General features: G+C 40.1%; 1 protein-coding gene across 2 annotated transcripts in view; it reads left to right on the forward strand.

Moving 5' to 3' along the window:
* CDKL4 (cyclin dependent kinase like 4) overlaps positions 1–7550 on the forward strand; it is a 49544-nt gene extending 41994 nt beyond the window's left edge. For both annotated transcript variants that reach the window (XM_027033611.2, XM_027033610.2), the window contains exons 9-10: positions 2532–2666; positions 5312–7550. In XM_027033611.2, the coding sequence (XP_026889412.1) occupies positions 2532–2666; positions 5312–5413 (237 nt within the window). In that variant the 3' untranslated portion in view covers positions 5414–7550. The remainder of the gene's footprint in view (positions 1–2531; positions 2667–5311) is intronic.
* The last annotated feature ends 13032 nt before the right edge of the window (positions 7551–20582 follow it).

Consider the following 20582-nt stretch of genomic DNA (forward strand, 5'->3'; position numbering starts at 1 on the left):
AAAAATTTTTTTTTACATTTATTTATTTTTGAGAGACAGAGAGAGACAGAGCACAAGTGGGAGAGGGGCAGAGAGAGAAGGAGACATGGAATCCGAAGCAGGCTCCAGGCTCTGAGCTGTCAGTACAGAGCCTGACACGGGGCTCGAACCCACAAACCGTGAGATCATGACCTGAGCTGAAGTCGAACGCTCAACCGACTGAGCCACCCAGGCGCCCCTCTAAAAATATTCTTTATAGTAAAAACCCGTAGGTATTTAGTAGACTAGATTTCAACAGATTGAAAGCCCACTAAAGAAAATGAATGAATTCAATGTATGATTGGAAGTAAAACTGGTAGGACTCAGTTATGATTCAGATCTGGGGAGTAAATAGAGTAGAGGGCAGCAAATGTAAGCTATGTGTACCAGTTTCCTAGGACTGCTATAGCCAAGCACCACAAGCTGGGTGGCCGCAAGCAGCAGAAATTTATTCTTACTCTTCTGGAGACTAGAAGTCTCAAACCAAGATGTTAACAGGGCCATGCTCTTTCTGAAACTTTCAGGGTGGATCGTTCCTGGCCTCTACCGGCTTCTGGTAGCCCCAGACATTCTTGAGCTTGTGACAGCAGAATTCCGGCCTTGGCCCCTGTCTTCTGGTGCTCTCTCTATGTCTGTCTTTGCACTGTCTTGCCTCTTACAAGAACACCATTCTGTTGGAGTAGGGCCCACCGTATTCCATTATGGCCTCGTCTTAACTATTTACATTTGCAAAGACCCTATTTCCAAATAAGGGCACACAGTGAGACACTGGGGGGTTAGGACTTCAACACAGTTTGGGGGAACACAGTTCAACCCATAGCAGTGCCCCTGAGATAAATCAGAAATGTTAAGTAGGCCATTGCATATGTGGGTCTGGAGTTCAAAGGAGAGGTCTGGACCAGAACTATACGCATGGAAGTCTCTGGTAAACCTTAATAATTGAAGCCATTTAACATCAGCTAGAAACAGGTGAGAAGACAGGGGAGCATTAAGGAATCCCATCCACCCATTGCAGAGTAGAAGGTAAGTCAACACGGTTGGTTTGATCAGTGGTGGTCGTGAGGTAGGAGGAAGGAAAGGGAGGCATCGGAGAAGCCAAAGGGAGTTTCAAGGAGGAGGATATGGTCAGTAGTGTCTAACACCATGGAGATGAGAACACAAGCTACCTATTGGACTTAAGCATATACAAGTGTAGACAGAGATCATAGATGTGAATAACAAGAACCACTTAAGTGGAATGGTGGAGGCAAATGCCAGAAGGAAGTGATAAAGAAATAGAGACTCCCACAGTTTACATTCAAAGTTGTCCTTCCGTGCTGGTTATAGTCCTGACAGCGTTAGGGTTTGAGGAGACAGACTCCCAATAGTAGCTAGACTTAATTATGGCATGGATCATTAACTTGGGGGTGGGATGGGGGGAGGGGGTCTGCTTGGAGCAAGTAGTGACCCCTGCAAGTAGGGACAGGAGAATCTAATTATGCCAAGCAGGGTTGTTTCTTAAAACCAGGTCCAATCAGGCGGCTCTGAAGGGCAATTGAGACTGTAGGAGTAGTGGCATTTGCAGGGATCTCAGAGACCTGAGGTCAGCTGGGGTTAGGAAGGAACAGACACCACAGAGCAGCCCAAGCTGGGGTAGCCTCAGTCAATGCAATTATGCCTCAAAACTAAGTCCGTTGTGTTGATAAATTTTACTTCTCTAGTACGGTCACAAGGCAAGAAATTTCAGGTCTCCTGTGCCTCGGTGATCTGAGGCTGCTCTAGTTCTGTATAGATCATAATCTGTCTTTCTTCATGGGAAAAGTCCCATTCTCTGAGTACTCAAAGAGTGTCACGGCTTTTTGAAGAAAATCTTTGTGTCAGGATTCTACTAACCCCACGGCTGCCAGAGTCCTCCCCACTCTTGAAGGCAAAGCAAGAGGCTTCTAGTAGCCTCTCGTATAAAGAGTGATGGTGCTACATTTTCCTTTTTGCCTCTAGTTATTCCTATATGAATATATATACCAATTATCCAGATTTTAGGTTTGTTTTGTTACTAAGACTAATACTTCAGCTGTCCCCCTAAACCAATGGCTCTCAAACTTGAGCAGGTATCAGGGCTTCTCAAATGCAGATGGTTAGACCCCACCCCCAGTGCTTTGGATTCAGCAGGAACTACATTTACAAGTTCCCATGCAACACTGATGCTGCTGGTCCCGGGATCATACTCGGAATCACACTTGAAGTGTCTCACAAACTATCTGCTTTGACGAGTGATGAAGAGCTGTCATTGGTAGAAACACCTGATCTACCTGTCGCCCCCTTCCAGAGACACCAGATGTTCATTTCTACCCTCAAAAGACTTTGGAATGACAAAAGAAAAGCAATTCTAGTTATTAACAAGTTTCGAGTACTTGATGGTACACAAACTTGAAGATTTTGTAAACTCCTATTTGCTCTTAACAAGTTATTCAGTTTGGGGGCACAGTAAGAAAATAGCAACAAAATTCTAATACCTTTTTTCTTTTCTTCCAAAGGAGTGTCTGAAGATGAATCCTGATGACAGATTAACCTGTGCCCAACTCCTGGAGAGCCCCTACTTTGATTCTTTTCGAGAGAACCAAATTAAAAGAAAAGCACGCAATGAAGGAAGGAACAGAAGACGTCAGCAGGTACCTCTGTTCAAAAGTTAAAATGCTATAAAAATGATTCTTTTTTTCCTTTTCTACCTTTCAAAGTGAGACCAGGTGGACACCAAGACCTTTGTTTGCACTGGTTTAGTTGTATTTGTTTATCTTAGTACATTTCAGTGATTGGCATAATAAAACCATAAAACTACGAAAATACCCAGATCATTGCAGAATCTTATTCCAAATACACTTGAATCAACTTTTAGCTACACTGATTAGATAGCTCACCTATTGGATAGCTCACCTGCCAGATCGTGTACCCGAAATACAACAACTTCGTACAATAAAACCCAGATTACAGCAGGACTAAATGTCAACATCACAGAGGAATCTGGAACCTTCCGTAGCCTCTAGACACACCATAGAGGAAACTTGACTCTTCCTGTCTTTTTACCAATGGCAGGCAGCAAAGTCCGCCTTCCCTAGGCTTTCCTCAAAATCAAGGACAAGCTCTGACAGATACTAAGAGAAGAAATGCAAACACCTGGGAACCAAATTTTACCCCAAAATGTGTGGATATTGTAAGATAACACGAGGAACGTGACAGTGACTCTGCAGCTTATTAGGGGACTACCTTTTACCTGGTTCCAGAAAAACCTTGAAGCTAAAACATAAACCCCACGGAAGTAAGTTTGTTTTGGTTTGGGGTTTACTTTTTATCTTGTGTCCCCAGCACCTAAAACGATGTCTGACCCACACATAGTACTTGGTAAATATTATCCAAAATAAATAGAGAAGTAAATAGATGAACACTGCTTATTCATAAGTGAGGATGTAATTCTCAATTGATCAGACCGACAATCATCCCATTCTGTGTTTACTTAATCTTCCACCTTTGATCTACTTATTGGTCATTGATCTTCTCCTTAGCATGTCTACCGTAAAGGGAGAAAGCAGGTTTTGTTGTTTTCAGCCTTTGGCTCATGCGAATTGAAGTTTGTTGAGAGAGAAAAACCAAGCCAATCAGTAAGATGACATGTTAAGATGATTTCCCAGTTTTTACCACACAGACCGTTTTACCTTCTACTGTTTAAGTTATGTGTTTGCAAGTCAAGCCCAGCACACTTTACTTAACCAAAAGAGTAGGGTTTGCTCAAATATGTCTGAGGCGGCAGTCTGAAATACAGGGTGAACTGTGTGTAAAAACACTGTCGCCTTACAAACAGCTCACCAGATTCCCCACACTTAACCCGGGAGGGTGAACAGCAACACCGCTCCATCCCGCCCCTGGGTTCCTGATTCAAGTTCTACCAGCCTCGAGCGGGTAGGGATGCTGGCCTCCTAAGTCTCCAGGTCATAGTGTTTTCCATTCCTTAATACCCTGTAGCCTGGCTGATACAGCTCAGGGACTTTATTTCTCCAAAAAGAGAAGAAGCACGAAGAACAGCACATACAGAAGTTACTTCACGTTCTCTGTGTTTAGTCAACTGCATCCTGTCCCCTTTATGAGAAAGCCTTTCTAGAGCACCCACTATTAAGACCAAGCCTAAACATCTTCCACCAGCAGGTAAAGTCCCTGGAAGGCAAGGCCAAGAGAAAGACAGGGATGTCTTTCTTTCGTCCTTTTTTTTTTTTTTTTAATGTTTATTTATTTATTTTGAGAGAGAGACAGAGAGCATGAACAGAGGAGGGACACAGAGAGGCACAGAATCCAAAGCAGGCTCCAGGCTCCCAGCGGTCTACACAGAGCCCGACTGGGGGTTCGAACTCACAAACTGTGAGATCGTGACCTGAGCCAAAGTCGGAGGCTTAACCGACTGAGCCACAGAGGTGCCCCAACAGGAATGTCTTTCAGGTCCCGGTTTTCTTTCTGATATGCACCTCTTGCCTAAACATTTTACCGTATCAGAAAATAAAATAAAAATTCAAGAAAATCTTTTCATTCAGTGTGGTTTCATTTTGTGAGTTCAAATTCCTATCTGGATGTCATCTAGATCTCTGATGAGTGACCAGCAATTTCCTTAAAGACTAAATTTTGTTTAAAATGTATAGTATGGGGCACCTGGGTGGCTCATTTGGTTAAGCGTCTGACTTCGGCTCGGGTCATGATATTGCTGTTCGTGAGTTCAAGCCCCACATCAGGCTCCGTGCTGACAGCTCAGAGCCTGAAGCCTGCTTTGGATTCTGGGACTCCTTCTTTCTCTGCCCCTCCCCTGCTCACTCTCTGTCTCTGTCTCTGTCTCTGTCTCTCTCTGTCTCTCTCTCTCAAAAAATAAATAAACATTAGAAATTTTTTAAATGTATAGTAAAGAGGTTTTAAATCTTTACTGTTTTGCCAGTATCCTAAAATTAAAATTTTGAGATAGGTAGAATGTAGACTCTTGGAATTATTGTCTAACAGCTGGTGGGCATCTAGCTTTTAAACACTGCCTGGATACTCAAAAATGAACATCCTGAAATAAATCAACTGTATCCATGAGAATCGTAGAATAAGTAATGGAACCTAATTTCCAAGTATCAGAATATCACAATTCTTGGAAAGGTAACCCTATTTGATTTTAAAATTGATGTCTTTTGACATCTTTGTACTGTGTGTATTCTTTTTGTTTTACCATCTTTAAATCAAACTGTACAAATAGGAATTCTTTTCAATTTACTTTCTTATTTTTGTCTTGTTCTGCTATTAGAATCAACTGTTGCCACTCATACCAGGAAGCCACATCTCCCCCACACCTGATGGAAGAAAACAAGTCCTCCAGTTAAAATTTGATCATCTTCCAAACATTTAGGAAAATGTTCTTTCAAGTGGAAAGTAATTTAATATGTACACATTTCCGTACAAGAGAGATAGGAATTCTTAGTGTTTCAAATGCAAATGAGCCATATGAAAATTAAGATGCCTTCTAGAATTGTTTTGCTCTGATCATTACTGATTCCTCTGCCCGTGCTTTTTACATGCCAACTTTATCTTCTAGAACATTTTCTTTAAATGTTATGGAGTCTGAAACTGCACATATGGAGGAGACATTTTCAATTTCATCAGAGCAGCCCCTCCTGAGGCAATTTATGTTGAGAATTTGTGGGCTTGTACTTTGATTCTTGAAAGAGATTTACATATATCGTTTTGGTTTACCTGACCACATGTCTTAGAGCATTATCCAAATAGCTTGCCTAGCTGTTGTTTGTGCAGGGAATGATATCATGTTTCTTTTCTTTTTTTTTTTCTTTCAATTTCAAAAACTAACTTTAATGAGGTATGTTTTACATATAATAAACGTACTTATTTTAAGTGCAGAACTTTTCCCTGGATTTCAGCAAATGTATACACATGCACGGCCTGACCAAAGGAAGATATAAAACATGGTCATCAAGCTTAAAATGTTCTCCACAGCCTTTTGCAGTAAATCTTCCCAAGATCACTGGCCCCAGACAGCCATGGATCTGCTTTTTCTGTCACTAGTGATTAGTTTTTCCTATTTGGGGATTTGAAATCAAGGGAATCATAGAACCTATATTCTTTTGCACCTGACAACTTGTGCTCAGCATGATGCTTCTGAGAAAGGAATGACATTATGTTTCTGCATTTAATCACTCTTGTTGTAACCAGGACTTTTGAGTAATGCTGGATTTTATATTGGTGCAGAAAGGGAGCCTGAAATGTCATGTAGTTTATCCCTTGTTTCCAGGGCAGATTCCAGAGCTACAAGGAATTATCATGCTCATCACATAATGCTGTCCTTTGGTACATTATGGTTTCTTACTTTTCCCCTGGCTCAGTCATCTCAGTACCTAGACCTATCCTGTGGGTGTGTTTCCTAAATAGTTCACTGTCGATGCTTTTCCAAACATTTGCATCCAAAGCCTCTGTGAATTTGTGCAGCCCTAAACTTGTGTATCATGCCAGATCAGGTTTGTAAATGCTTCCGACAGCAGAAAGATTATCTTTTCAGTTAACTTCATTTTGTGTCTGCTACCAAAAAAGAGAAGCAAACAACAAGATACCTCACTAGGCGAGCCCAATTTACACTGGGATATTTTCCCAAGTGAACTTGACAGATATTCCTACATACATATATAAATGTATACACACATATATATACTTATATATATATACATATATAGGTACATGTATGTATACACACATAACACATATATATTTATAAGTTTTGAAACATCATGGTAGATGCCTTTTATCCTAGACGTCTAAGAACAATGCCGTCTGTGTAACGGACTTTTAGTTTGCTAACAAGGAACTCATGTAAAATAATAGCATGGGGTTGTCTATCACTGTCTGGCATAAAGGCACAAAATAGTCAATAAATTATGAAGGTTATTAGTTCTTTTCTGCTCCTGGGTCTGGAATGCTGGCCTGAACATTGTCAAATTGTGCAAATACACATGATTCCAGAAATGCCTTGTATCAGGAACCAAAATATCAAGCATAAATTGTTTTTAGGAAAACACACTAACATCTGATGTTCATCCTCTAAAAGTTTATTGCCTTTATAAACATGGCTATGTAAACTTCTAGAGAAGCCTGTTGAGTTACTTGGGAGCATCTCTTTACTTGGGAATTATGGCATCTCAACAATGGTTTGTTGCTCACCGGAAGAACATTTTAAGTGGACTTATTTGGCCATTTAACATGCTTAGTGTGAATATAAGCTGCTACGGTCTTCTTATTGTCATCTTATCATTAAGAAGGCACCTCTTCACATTTGTAAGTTTCTTGCATTTTTAATTAGATGATGATACCACAGGCACAAGGAATTTGAGAAATAAAAGATAGAAGGCATCTTCGATGAAAGATTTCTTTTTTATTTTCATAGTGTTTTTATCATGTAAGCCTTCTTACTGCCAAGGCACTCATGCTGCTCCAGCTCTCCTAAATATCTAGATTCTGTCACACACACACACACACACACACACACACACACACACACGCACAGAGAAGTTCAGAATACACACAACTCCAATACCCATTTTGCTTATAATCATGCTTCAGACAACAGTGGAGAGTTTGGTAAGGGTTGATAGGGTGACTGCTTTTCCTATTTTTGCTTACATTTAAGAATTAATGAAACTGGCATTTCTCTCTCTCAGTTTTTTTCCTTAGACAAATCCATCATCTAGAGAGCACTGGGGAGGGGAGGGGAGAGGAGAGGAGAGGAGGAAGCACCCAATGCTTGGGAAAATGTTCTTTCACCACCAGGGAAAACACTCTTCTGACGACTTTTGCACCCCGCACTTTCCCTGGGCGTCCCGGGGCCACGTAGCCCTGTCGCCAGCTCAGTCACGCAGGCACACGGACCTCAACCTGCAAGTCTTTCTGTCTCAAGGCCGGTTTCTCAGCCCTTGCATTTCTCAGCCACACGTAAGACAGTGGCACCTGAGGGTCTCGTGCCCAAATTAAGTAGTGGGTTTTGTACAACTTAATCAGGCTCTTCACAGAGGCCCACACAACTCTGTAACCAGGCGTTTTCTTTCCATCCATGTCCAGTTTCTGGCTTACCTGCCGCTTCTGTCACCGCGGCACTGGTCAGGCTTTTTAATTTACGGATATAGCTCTTTCCTGGTGCCATCCAGGTACCGCGGGGTCATGGTGAGTGATGCCGCCCGAGTACTCTCCTTTCCTCCACCTCGGCATGACCTGTTCACACCCCGGGTTTCCTCCACTTTGTACCTGAGAATCTCCAAGCAGCCAAGCAGCTCTTTTGTATTGTGTTTTGTTTTGTTTTGTTTTGCCTTGTTCTGTTTTGTTTGAAGAGCACTTTACAGAGAACTAAAAATGCAGACTGTACTCCTTTGTGCTCTTGCTTCTTCTTCAGGGAAGAAAGAAATACACCATAGAAAAGGACACCTCATAGACCTTTATCAGCCCTGTAAGGCTACCTTTGTTCTCCATTTCAGTCCTGGTGATATCTGAATGCACTTGTTCCAACTTGCCCCAACCACAAAGCCCTTTTTTTGGGGGGGGGGGGGGGGGAGGAGGAGGGTCACTTTTTGAAGATTATTTTAACTAGACTGAAATTATTAAAAAGTTGTATTTGAGGGACGCCTGGGTGGGAAGTTGATTAAGCGTCTGACTTCAGCTCAGGTCATGATCTCCCAGTTCATGGGTTTGAGCCCCGCGTTGGGCTCTGTGCTGACAGCTCTGAGCCTGGAGCCTGCCTTGGATTCTGTGTCTCCGTCTCTATCTGCCCCTCCCCTGCTCATTCTCTGTCTCTGTCTCTCTCTCTCTCAAAAATAAATAAACATTAAAAAAAAAATTTTAAGTTGTATTTGAGAGGCTTTTGAATGCTTTGGATTAGGGAGATAATTGAGTAAGGAGTAAAAACAAAGCTCTAGGGTAGGAAAGACAGAAGTGAGCAGGAATAGATGTTCCCTCTTTTAAGGGAGCCATATTACTCCTCTTCATTGATCTTGCAGATCTCCCAGACTATAAGACTAAGAAAATTTGTAAGTTATTTTGAAAAAATTCTCAACTCTGAAGATGTTTTTATGGTTCTTCAGCTGCCTTGCCATAGGAATACTGTTTTTAAAAAAAGATGGCACTTTCTTTTCTTTTTTAAAAATTTTTTTAATATTTATTTTTGAGAGAGAGACAGAGCATGAGTGGGGGGAGAGCAGAGAGAGAGGGAGACACAGAATCTGAAGCAGGCTCCAGGCTCCGAGCTGTCAGCACAGAGCTCAACGCGGGGCTCAAACCCACCAACCGTGAGATCGTGACCTGAGCCAAAGTTGGATGTTTAACCAGCTGAGCCACCCAGGCACCCCAAGATGGCACTTTCTTAATCATTTGTCACCACTAATGATTTCCAATCCTGGGTTTGGAACAGCCTGAATGGCACCGAATTCTGAAAAAACAACCAAAGTAAACAACAGCAGCAACAACAACAACAACAAAAAAAACTAGCTTTTTTGGTTAATTAAAACATACTACCAGAAGAAGAATGATCCTAAAATTCCACAAACCTTAAAATCTTGAAAAAATTAGGAAGTCGGTATAAGGTATTAGCTGAATCACAGATTCAGAGTTGTAATGCATATATATGCATTATATACAAATATACAGACTTGTGATGCATATGATTATACAGATTTGTGATGCACATAACCACGACAGAAAGACAAAATGCCACTCACATGACCAGGTAATGTGCTGGGTTTGTGTGTGTTCATTTTCCATCAAAACCATGAATTCAGCAACTTCATTCTTGTTTTAGTAAAAGACAGTCTTTAAGAGTGGTAGGTTTAAAGACTAATATATCATTTGGTCTGGGAGTTAGGACACCAGGTTCTTGGCCTGGCTTGCAAATCTCTGTGTAGCTTCTTCACAACATGTGACTTTTCTGTGCCTTCATTTTCTCATTTGTAAATAAGGGAAGAGACAAACTAGCTGATTTCTAGGGCTCCTGTGATTTTCAATAGCACATGATGTTTCTGTCCTGGACATCTCTCCCACTAGAAGAGGCTTTGTAGAGATTGTTTCTCATTAATAATACTGAGATAATATTTGGGGTTTTTAAAAAATATTTGTTTTTGGAGGGGAGAGTGCAATGGAGGAGGGGTAAAGAGAGGGGGGCAGGATCTGAAGCGGGCTCTGTGCTGACAGGCTGACAGCAGAGATCCCGATGTGGGGCTTGAACCCACAAACTGTGAGATCATGACCTGAGCCAAAGTCAGATGCCCAACTGACTGAGCCACCCAGGTGCCCCTAAATTTGGGGTTTTTTGATCTAACCAGGAGCTAAGAGATCTCTCCCTGTTTCTCCCTCTCTCCTTCCCCCTCTCTCATCTCTCCCTTGCTTGCTTGCTTTCACACTCACACAAACACACACCCACCACCACTCCCTGCTAGTTCTGCCAAGTCAATAGTGGTTTGCAGACAATCATCTAACAGAGGTTACATTTTATAAGCTGAAGTGGGCTTTAAAGCTAATTACCGCTAAATTTTAGTTAATGTAAATAAAACAGGTGTGCTTTGAAAATACAGAGTAATATGCAATCATTCTTTGATTGTTTTTATTTTTTTATTTTTTTTTCATTCTTTGATGTTTTCATCTAACTCCAGTTGGCTTGAATATGACACCTATGCTATGAAATATTAATTTAAGATACCCATTAAGGCAAAGAACTCTTAGGGCATTTCTAACTTCAGCAAAACTTTTAGTACTTTCAGTAGGTGAAAACTTAAAGGAATTCTGCAAATATATATAAATTATAACCATGTTGTATTTGAGCAACACAGACTCAGGTTCGGGCTACTTTATATTTAACCTGCAATTTACTCAAGCTGAAAATCGGTTACCCTACTTAACAGGAGTATAAACACCTTGCATTTATAAAGTTAAAATTTGTCTTTCTGTTGTGAACACTAGTCACTGACCATATCTGTCAATATTGTCACATTGAAGATGTTGTGTCTACTTATGATTTTAGAACATGTTAGTATGGAAGCAGATCAATTTCAAATCGCATGAAATTGTAGCCATATATTAATTAGCATGTGATAATTTGCATAATGGCAACTTATGCTACCAGAAGCAATTCACTACAAACTTTTAGTTGTAGCATGTTAAATATACATAATACTTTTAAAATTTTGCTTAAGGTACTTAGAGAACCTAAATATGGGCTTAAATACTTTGGTGACCTTATATTTGTATATATAACTTAACCTGAATATGTTCTCTAGCTTATTTTAATAAAAGTTAGAAATATTTCTGTCTCCTTACTTCCCTTCAACTCTCCTGTTAGTCTGTTGCCTAATACTTTGTATTTAAATGAGAAAAACTCACATTCACATAGAAAGTTCAGAACTCGTTTAATTTCCTCTCCTTTGGAATATCTGAACAGTTGATGGAGTAACTATTCCTTTCTGTGCCTTGGGTTGGGAATTTTCACAAAATGGAAAAACTAACAAAATCTCTTCCAGTCCAACCCGATCGACGATTATCCCTGAGAACATTTCCTTTGAGGCTGTAAGATTCTTTTTCTTGCAATTCATCAAAATATTTCTCTGACCCTTCCCAGCACTTAAGCTACAAAATATGAAATTTTCTCACAACTTCAATTCCAGGTCCTAACAATGGTTTCTGTTGTAGGCTTAAAAAGGTGAAAAGTCTCAAGACCAAACTTAGACAGAAAGACAATTAGTACCATAATGAATGAGGCCATTACTTAAAGATGCTTCCATTTCTTTTATTTTCTTTTGAGCTAGCCTTTCTGCTTTCATGATTTTTAATAGCGCTTATGTTGAAAGAGAATAGTAGATTCTTTCCAAGGCTGACTGCAACGATTTCTCCCATTCCATGGGCCTTTTGCAATGACACTTTGCCATTCCTTTTATCAAGAGGTGAAGGCTCCCTCTCCCACCCCACCTTGTGACCAGTGACTTCCTTAGACTAATAGAATGCAACAGATGTCCCTCTATGCCATTTTGGGGCCTAGGTCTTGAAAAGCCTGTCAACCTCGGCTTTGTCTCTCTGGGGAAGCCAGCCACCACACTGTGAAGAAGCTTAGGCTAGACCTCCAGATGATAAGATACCGTGTGAAGAGAAAGAGGTCACTGGAGGAGCACCAAGGGGCCAGTCATGGGAGTAAAGCCTTCTTGGACCTTGTAACTCAGAGCAGCCACCAGCTGACTATGGCCAAGTTAAGTGTCGAGTAGAACAGGAAAACTGCCCAGCTGAGACCAATCCACCTCCAAAATTATGAGAAATAGTCAATTGTTTTAAACCACTGTGTTTTGGGATGATTTGTTATGTAGCAATAGATAACTGAAACAGAGTATGTTTTTAAACTGAGTGCCATTAAAGTTGAGAAGCATGTTCCAAATAATGTGCACACTTAAAGTAAGGCATGGGATCTGAAGTTATTTAGCCTAGAACTATAAATACACTCTTGGGAATCTGAAAATCATTCTTCCCTACTACCCACTGGCCCTCTCTCTTTGGATCCTATTTATTTTAGTCAAGGCTGTTATGCTTCCAAAGAGGACATCATCTTCTCATAAAACACGTGTCACCACCCTATGCAGGAAATCTAAAAAACCGTAATGAAGAAATGATCCAGACATTGGATTTTACCAAACACATGCATACGATGTCAGTAGAAATTTACCCGATCTCTTTACGGCAGCCGAAGAGGAAACTTCCTTCTTTTTGCAAGAAAAATATTCACGTCTGTGTTAGATAACTGGATAGATGCCAGACTATTAGCGTCCTCCCTCTTGCCCAAAATAAGAGTCAGTCAGTTTGGGTCCTACTGGGTGTTTTTAACCAGTCTCCTCACTGAACCTCCCATTCAGCAGATATCAGCCACTGAACATCTTCTGGGCTGTTGAGGAAAAGCCTTATCCAATTGTATGAAAAGAGCTTCTCCTCATTAAAAAAGGTCTTTAGCACCTTTGAGTATTCAGGACGACTTGTACCGTTGTGTTTCCACAATTTCCCTCTTTCTCCCTGAACCAGAAAGACATCCTACCAGAGGTTGTATTTTGGCTTTGCCACTTGCAAGATCATGACTTTTGATCATCAGTGTCTTCAGCTCCACAGTGAGAATAATAACACTTCACCTGAAATGAGAATCTTAACACCTGAGGTGGTTAAAAGTATTACATGAAACAGTGATGTCAGTGTGCTTTGTAATTGAAAGAGCTATATAATTAATTACTTTACTTTTTTTATGTTTTTTTTTTGAGAGAGAGAGAGAGAGAGAGGCAGAGCATGAGTGGGGGAGGGGTGGGGAGAGAGAGAGACACAGAATCTGAAGCAGGCTGTGCCAACAGCTCAGAGCCTGACATACTTGAACCCACGAACTGCGAGATCGTGACCTGAGCCGAAGTTGGGCACCTAATCGACTGGAGTACCCAGGTGCCCCTATTGATTATTACTTTTATTACCTTCTAGAACTTTGGGAATATATTAACTTCTACATTAATATGTGGTCCTTTGAAAGAAACCCATAGAATTCTTCTGGTTTGACTATTGATTGATTGATTGATTGATTGATTTATAATGGAAGTATAGTTGACATAAATACTGTATTAGTCTCGGGCGTACAACATAGTGATTCAACATTCATATACAGTTCAAAATGCTCATCACAGGAAGTATATTACCAGCTGTCACCATACAAAGTCATTATAATATTATTGACCATATTCCCCATGTTGTACTTTCCATCCCCATGACTTATTTCTTTTGTAGCTGGAAATTGGTGCCTCCTAATCCCCTTCACCTATTTTGCCCATCTGTCACCATGCTCCCCTCTGGCAATGATCTAGAATATTTTTTTAATACAGTGGTTGCCTCGTTTCCTCCCCAAAAGGTGTGAGACCTCATCATCCTCAACTGCTTCTATCTTGCATGTGCTGGCTTTTGCATTTCCAACGTGAAAAGGCTCTTATCTTCTGGCGGACAGAAATGTCAAGTTTTTCTTTTTACATCGATTGAATTTATTGACATTATTTGAAATGTTTGCTTATTGTCTAGCAAACACTATCAAGCTATCAGGTACTGGGCAGACACAGAAGAAAACAAGCTTTCAAGGGAATATGTAGCCACCAAGAAGAAACAGCCTGATGGGATTAACCACAAATTAAGACCTCACCAGAAAACTTTGAGAAGACAGCAATATCCGCATCATGAGATAATCTGACCATAACTCCAAGAGACTTCCTGAGGGGCCAGAATCATCAGAGACAGAAGAATTGGCTAGGGAGGTACAACTAAATTTTTATGAAAAACCACTTTAGGTATGGGGAGTACACAAAACAATTGTAATATTGTGTTTGTCCAGGATGATTAGTTACTGGCAACTCAACTAGAGAAAAAAAGCAAGAGACCATACTAGACACAAGTCTTAATTTAATGTGTGTGTTTTGGTGACTGAAACCTTAAGAACAATTTATATTTGCAAGGCAGTGAAGATGTTCTGTGAGTGGGAAGAAGAGTCGGTCTTCATCTTTGAGAAATGCTGGCAGTGAGGGAAAAACAAGGAAAGGGGAGGAACCATCAGAAGTGCACCTAGGGGAAGAATTGGCATTTGTCACTATCCCTGCCACAGTCCCCACCATGAGATCTCCACCGTTCCTCCCTTCCTTTTTCTTAATCATCCTCCTTTCTAGCCACGCATCTACTTTTCTCCGATTGGAAACCCTATCCTATGTCATGAGTTTCTTCCTTCAGCAAATACCCATCACCTCACTTTCTGCTCTGACAGAAAAGCATAGAAATTGCTCCATTATCCAATGTCCTTCCTCATGGATTTGCTAACCTTCCCCCTCTACTACCTGCCACTTTCAGGTCTGAGAAAATCATGTTGTATTTGATCTTACCTAATATAAGAACCCCAGCACTACCTTATATAAACTAAACTTGAAAATAATCTTAGATTGAATTCAAATAAATCTCTAAAATATGTTTTATTTTCTTTTTATTTATTTATTTATTTATTTTGACAGAGAGAGAAAGCACAAGCAGGGGAGGGGCAGAGAGAGAGGGAAAGAGAGAGGATCCCAAGCAGGCTCTGCACTTAGTGAAGAGCCGATGCGGGGCTCAAACTCGCGAACTGCAAGATCATAACCTGAGCCAAAATCAAGAGTCAGTTGCTTAACCAACTGAGCCACCCAGGCGCCCCTCTTTTAGAGGACTCAGTTGGTAGACCATGTGGCTCTTGATCTAGGGTTCATGAGCTCAAGCCCCATGTTGGGTGTAGAGCTTACTTAATTTAAAAAAAAAAGAGTATATTAGACATTGACATTTCTTTAGATGCCATACTCTCTGTTCTTCCTTTAATGGGATCACATTTGGGGGAAAAAAAATCTCTCACCAAAATTGATTCCATCAAACATTTCCTCTAAATCACAGGTTCTTAGCCATGAGTCAGCTTCAAGGGATCCATTGGAAGTCCCCTCTTCCATTTCCAAATCCAAATTCTATAATGTAACTCAGGGCTACTGTTGCCCCATACTCCAGAAAGCTCTTCCAGGCTAACACCTAGATAGCTCACAGTACTTCCAACACAGGACATATGACCTCGACATTGGACCTCTTCCCTCTTGCCCTGGTACTTCCCAGCTTGCTTTTCCGGGCATCTTGAGCTCTTAGACTCGAAATAGCAAGACCATGACTATTCTGCCCAGAGGTGGAATGGCCTAGAAGAGATAAAAATCTCTTCCTCATTCTGTTTTAAATATTTAACATTTAGAAATCCATCTGAGTTCAGAGTATTCCCACTGAGAAGATTAGGGAGATAAAGTACCAGTTAGGATTTTCATGTGAATTTGTTTAGAGGACTAGCTTTTCCAGGAGCTATTTGTCATCAGTAGGCTGAGAAAATGGAAGCGTGGAAAATGGTGGGTGGGGCTGCTAAGTGGCTGGAGGGCAACATGAGGTCACTAGGTCTCTCTTTAGGGATCGGGAGTGGAGGGCACCACAAGGGGTGAGAAATGGAGATGAAATATGCCTACAGCAAACTGTGAACCTCAAAAGTTTACTACTGCCACACGCAGTCATCATTTCTTACAAAGTTCATCAGAGCAGTGCAGGGAAAGGGAAATACCTTGGTAGGGTTCTAGAGCCAACTGTGCTGTTGACTGCACTGTGCTGAGCCAATGTTCTCTTTTGTCTCTGGCCCCTCGGTCTGTAATTAGGAGTAGTCAAGCTCAATGTTTTTAAGGATCCCTCCGGCTAAGATATCTTGTGAAATGATATAGACAAACAACCGGCACTTATCTCTTGTCCTATGCCTGTGTTCTCTTCCACCCTCCTTTTCTTGGGTCTGTCACAGATGGAATAGAGAGGTGAGGACAGACAAGGAGCCTAGCTAGAGAGCATGCTCAGTCTGCCTCCCAGGGCAGGGACTAGTCCTGTGTCCTTCCACCGTCCTGATCTACTCTAAGATCTCTTTTCTCCAACCTGCCTGATGCAGAGAGCTAGCTCCATGGTGGCAGGGCAAAATCCTGATGGTGCAGTTGTTTTGCCAGGGCCCAGCTTCCAATTTTTAAGCAAACCAGAAATATATAAGAGGTATTAGAGGGTTTCCATTATTCAACACCGGGCTTGGTATTGGTGTTGTTATGGCTGTTGTTTTGCTTTGCCTTTGTAAGCACTTTAAACTCCTTGTTGCCACCGATTATGGCATACCATAAATAGATAAGCTGGATGCCACTCTCAAGAGGAAGAATATCATTTTTGCCCAATAAGTGCATAACCTGCCCTTTGATCAATAACATCAACAAAGACGAATACATACGGCTGAAAGAATAGCTATTAAGCACAAGTGAAATTGAAACTTCAGTTTTCAAATCGCACAATTCCTAAAGATTAAAGTAAATCCTTGGCCAAGATCCCAAGAAGACTCTATCTGGAGACATTGCCAGGAGATTTTCCAGTGCTCTCAATATGTAAAATCCTAAAACATTATTTACAGTATTTTTATTTTATCTCAACTTGTTAACCATCAGACCCTATCTTGCACAAATTTGCCAAGTGTTTTTGGTTTGATTTTTTTAGTATTCAGAATTCCTTTATTTTGTAAAGATTTTTAAGTATAATCTGCCCCCCAATGTGACCCCAAGATCGAGAGTCACATGCTCTACTGGCTGAGCCAGCCAGGCACCCCTTAATTTTCAGAATTTCTGAACTCCCAAGGGAGCAATAATGACCAATACAGTTGAATATTTTAGGAAATTTGACAGGATCCAAGCTAGAGAGAAGCATTAAATAATAATAGAAATCTCAAGCCTTATGTTAGTAAAAAGGAAAGAAATATTTTAAATCAATACTCTAAATATAAAACGGCTATCATGTTGAAATAAAAGTCATTGACCCATTATGGAGGCAAATTATGGCTTTTTCAGTTTATCCTTAATTTCAGCAATTTATGTATGTATCATGTATTGGATTATGTATTATCATCTCTCTTCTGATGGCTTTTATGTTTTTGGTAGATTAAGTGGTCCAAGGGAACTAAATTGCATTAAGCCCTCCTCAGATGTCAGGCATTGCACTGGGTGTTTTCTATGTACTCTCTCATATACTCTCCCAAACACTGTAGGAAGTAGGTATTGGCCACATTTTACAAGTAAGAAATCTCAGGTTCAGAGAGATAGTGAGGAATTGGCAGAGCTGGCTTTAAAATTTTCAGAAAACTGGGGTGCCTGGGTGGCTCAGTCTGTTTGTTAAGCATCCAACTCTTGATCTCAGCTCAGGTCATGATCTCAGGAACCGTGAGATCAAGCCCTGCATCAGGCTCTGCGCTGACAGCATGGAACCTGCTTATGATTCACTCTCTCCCTTTTTCTCTCTACCCCTCCTCTGCTAAGGCTCTCTCTCTCTCTCAAAATAAATAAATAAACATGTTAAAAAGTTAAAATTTTCAGAAACCTTGCACCAAACTTTTTACTTATTTTTGCCCTGAAAGGTGGTAAGCATTAATTGTCTGAAGCCGGGTCCCTTGCTTTAGAGCATTTTCAGTATTTGCTAAATTCTTACATCCTGATATTTGTAATTTCTTTAAGGCCAATCCTAAGCAAAATAACTGTGTAAAAACATATGCCCTTCACTAAGTGGCTAGCCCCAAACTATAGCAAGATGTCTTTGGGGTAGCTCTCATCACATTTGTAAATAAAGGCATCTGTATATTCCTCTTCCATACATGCAACGCCTGGCTTGAACCAACATAATGGTACTGAAATTACCATGAAGCATGAAACAGCCATATTAATGCTACCTAAAAAGATAGAATTTAAATCAGAGTCCTTTGTGAGATCACACCAAACATCTGATTTTATAGATAAGAAAACCAAGGCCTTGAAAAAGTTCAGCGCCCCAAAGAAATGTTAAACACAGATTAACTGGGTGCTCAAAACAATTTTGTTTATTTAACTACGTGTGTCTTTTGATTGCCTTATTTGATAATGCATTTGAAGCAGCCTCTAATAATTATAGAATAAAATGAGGAAATCATTTCCAAAAACAAGAACGATGAAAATGTTCTAAAATAAGGGAGTAGTGACAGTTACACAGTCTGTGAATATACTAAAACCTTCAAACTGTATACTTTAAAAGGGTAAATTTTACGATCTATGAGTTATATCTCAATAAAACTTACTTGTTTAAGAAGAGCAGGGCTATATTTACTTTTCAGTATAGAATAGAGGATAACACCCTTAGTGACTTTTTTTTATTTCATTTTTATTTTTTCCAGTCTCTCTTCTGAATTCCGCATTACAGCACTGCTAGTGAGTTGGCCCGCATCACATTAGCTTAATGAATCAAGAACATTGATCTGTTGCCTCCATTTCTCTGTCGTAGACTATTAGCTAGGTTTCAGAGTTTCTATCGGAGTTTTCAAATAAGACTCTGGAATATATTTCAAAGGAGAATACAGTTTTTCCCATGAGAAACTTTCTGAATAAATCAGAGGCTATAAACTAAGAGGTCTTGATGACATCTGTTAAGAAATAGGAAGTTAAGGGGTGCCTGGGTGGCTCAGTCGGTTAAGCATCTGACTTCAGCCAGGTCATGATGTCACATGGGTTCGAGCCCCACGTTGGGCTCTGTGCTGACAGCTCAGAGCCTGGAGCCTGCTTCAGATTCTGTGTCTCGTTCGCTCTCTCTGCCCCTCCCCCGCTTATGCTCTGTCTCTCTCCATCTCTCAAAAAATGAATAAAGGTTAAAAAAAAAAAAAGAAATAGAAAGTTAAATCTGTTAGCCTTTATATATAAGCATACATGTGTGTACAAGCATACATTTCAAGCAAAATCCTTTAAGATCGGTACACACAAACTGATCTGGAAAGTCCCCTTCCTCAAATTTATCATAGGATATAAAGAGTTCAGAAAAGGACTTGAAAACAAAGATATTCATCCTAGAATTATCATTATTTATATAATGAAAAGGTGGAAACAGACCTGAATGTCCAACAGGAAATTTTAGGGTATAGTGGAATATTGTACAGGCCTTTAAAAATGTGATTTTTATTTATTTTTAAAGCTATATTATTTTTCTTCTTACAGAGATAATAACAATATACACACTATTTTAAAAATTTTTAAACCTCCAAGGGCACCTGGATAGCTCAATCGGTTGAGTGCCCAACTTCAGCTCGTGTCATGATCTTGTGGCTCATGAGTTCGAGCCCCATGTCAGACTCTGTACTGACAGCTCAGAGCCTGGAGCCTGCTTTGGATTCTGTCTCCCTCTCTCTCTGCCCCCCCTCTCAAAAATAAATATACATTAAAATAATAATGAAAATTTTAAACCCCCAAATATTTCCACATAACTCCTCCCCTTAAGAGATAATCAAAATTATGTACTCAGAGACTATTTTATATGATCATCTTGTAAAATGGCTTTGCAACTTACTTTTTGCACTTTATAATGAATTTTTATAAATCAGTTCCTGCAGGTCTGCCCCACTAGTTTGTATGGTATATATTTTTTAAACATTATTTTTAAAAGTATTCAAGACTTAGGGAGATGTTCATGATATAGTGTTAAGTTTTTTCAAAAAACGGAATAGAAAAGATTGCATATGGTATGATCCTAAACTGGGTAGGACCTGGGGGGTGGCATAGATTACACACAAATTTACATAAAAGACCTAAAGAAATACAACAAATTATTAATAATAGTTAGTCCTAAGTAGTAGAATTATAACTTTACTTTCTTCTGTATAAAATTTTATATTTTCCAAATTCTCAATGATGAGCATGTTAAAAATAGCATTGGCTTTTTCTATTTCCAAAAATAATTTAGGTTCCTTGTAGGCAATCTGGAAGATGCAGATAAACTCAAATAAGAAAATAGGAAGTCACTCGTGATCCAACAACCCAGAGATAATAACTTGCCACTTAGATTCTTTGAACAACATTTTTCTCTGTGTTGTGTGTGTTTTACAAAAATAAAATTATACTGGTCATAATTTTGCAACTGCCCTCTGTCAC

This window comes from Acinonyx jubatus, chromosome A3 (assembly GCF_027475565.1).
Source record: "Acinonyx jubatus isolate Ajub_Pintada_27869175 chromosome A3, VMU_Ajub_asm_v1.0, whole genome shotgun sequence".
Classification (NCBI taxonomy): domain Eukaryota; kingdom Metazoa; phylum Chordata; class Mammalia; order Carnivora; family Felidae; genus Acinonyx; species Acinonyx jubatus.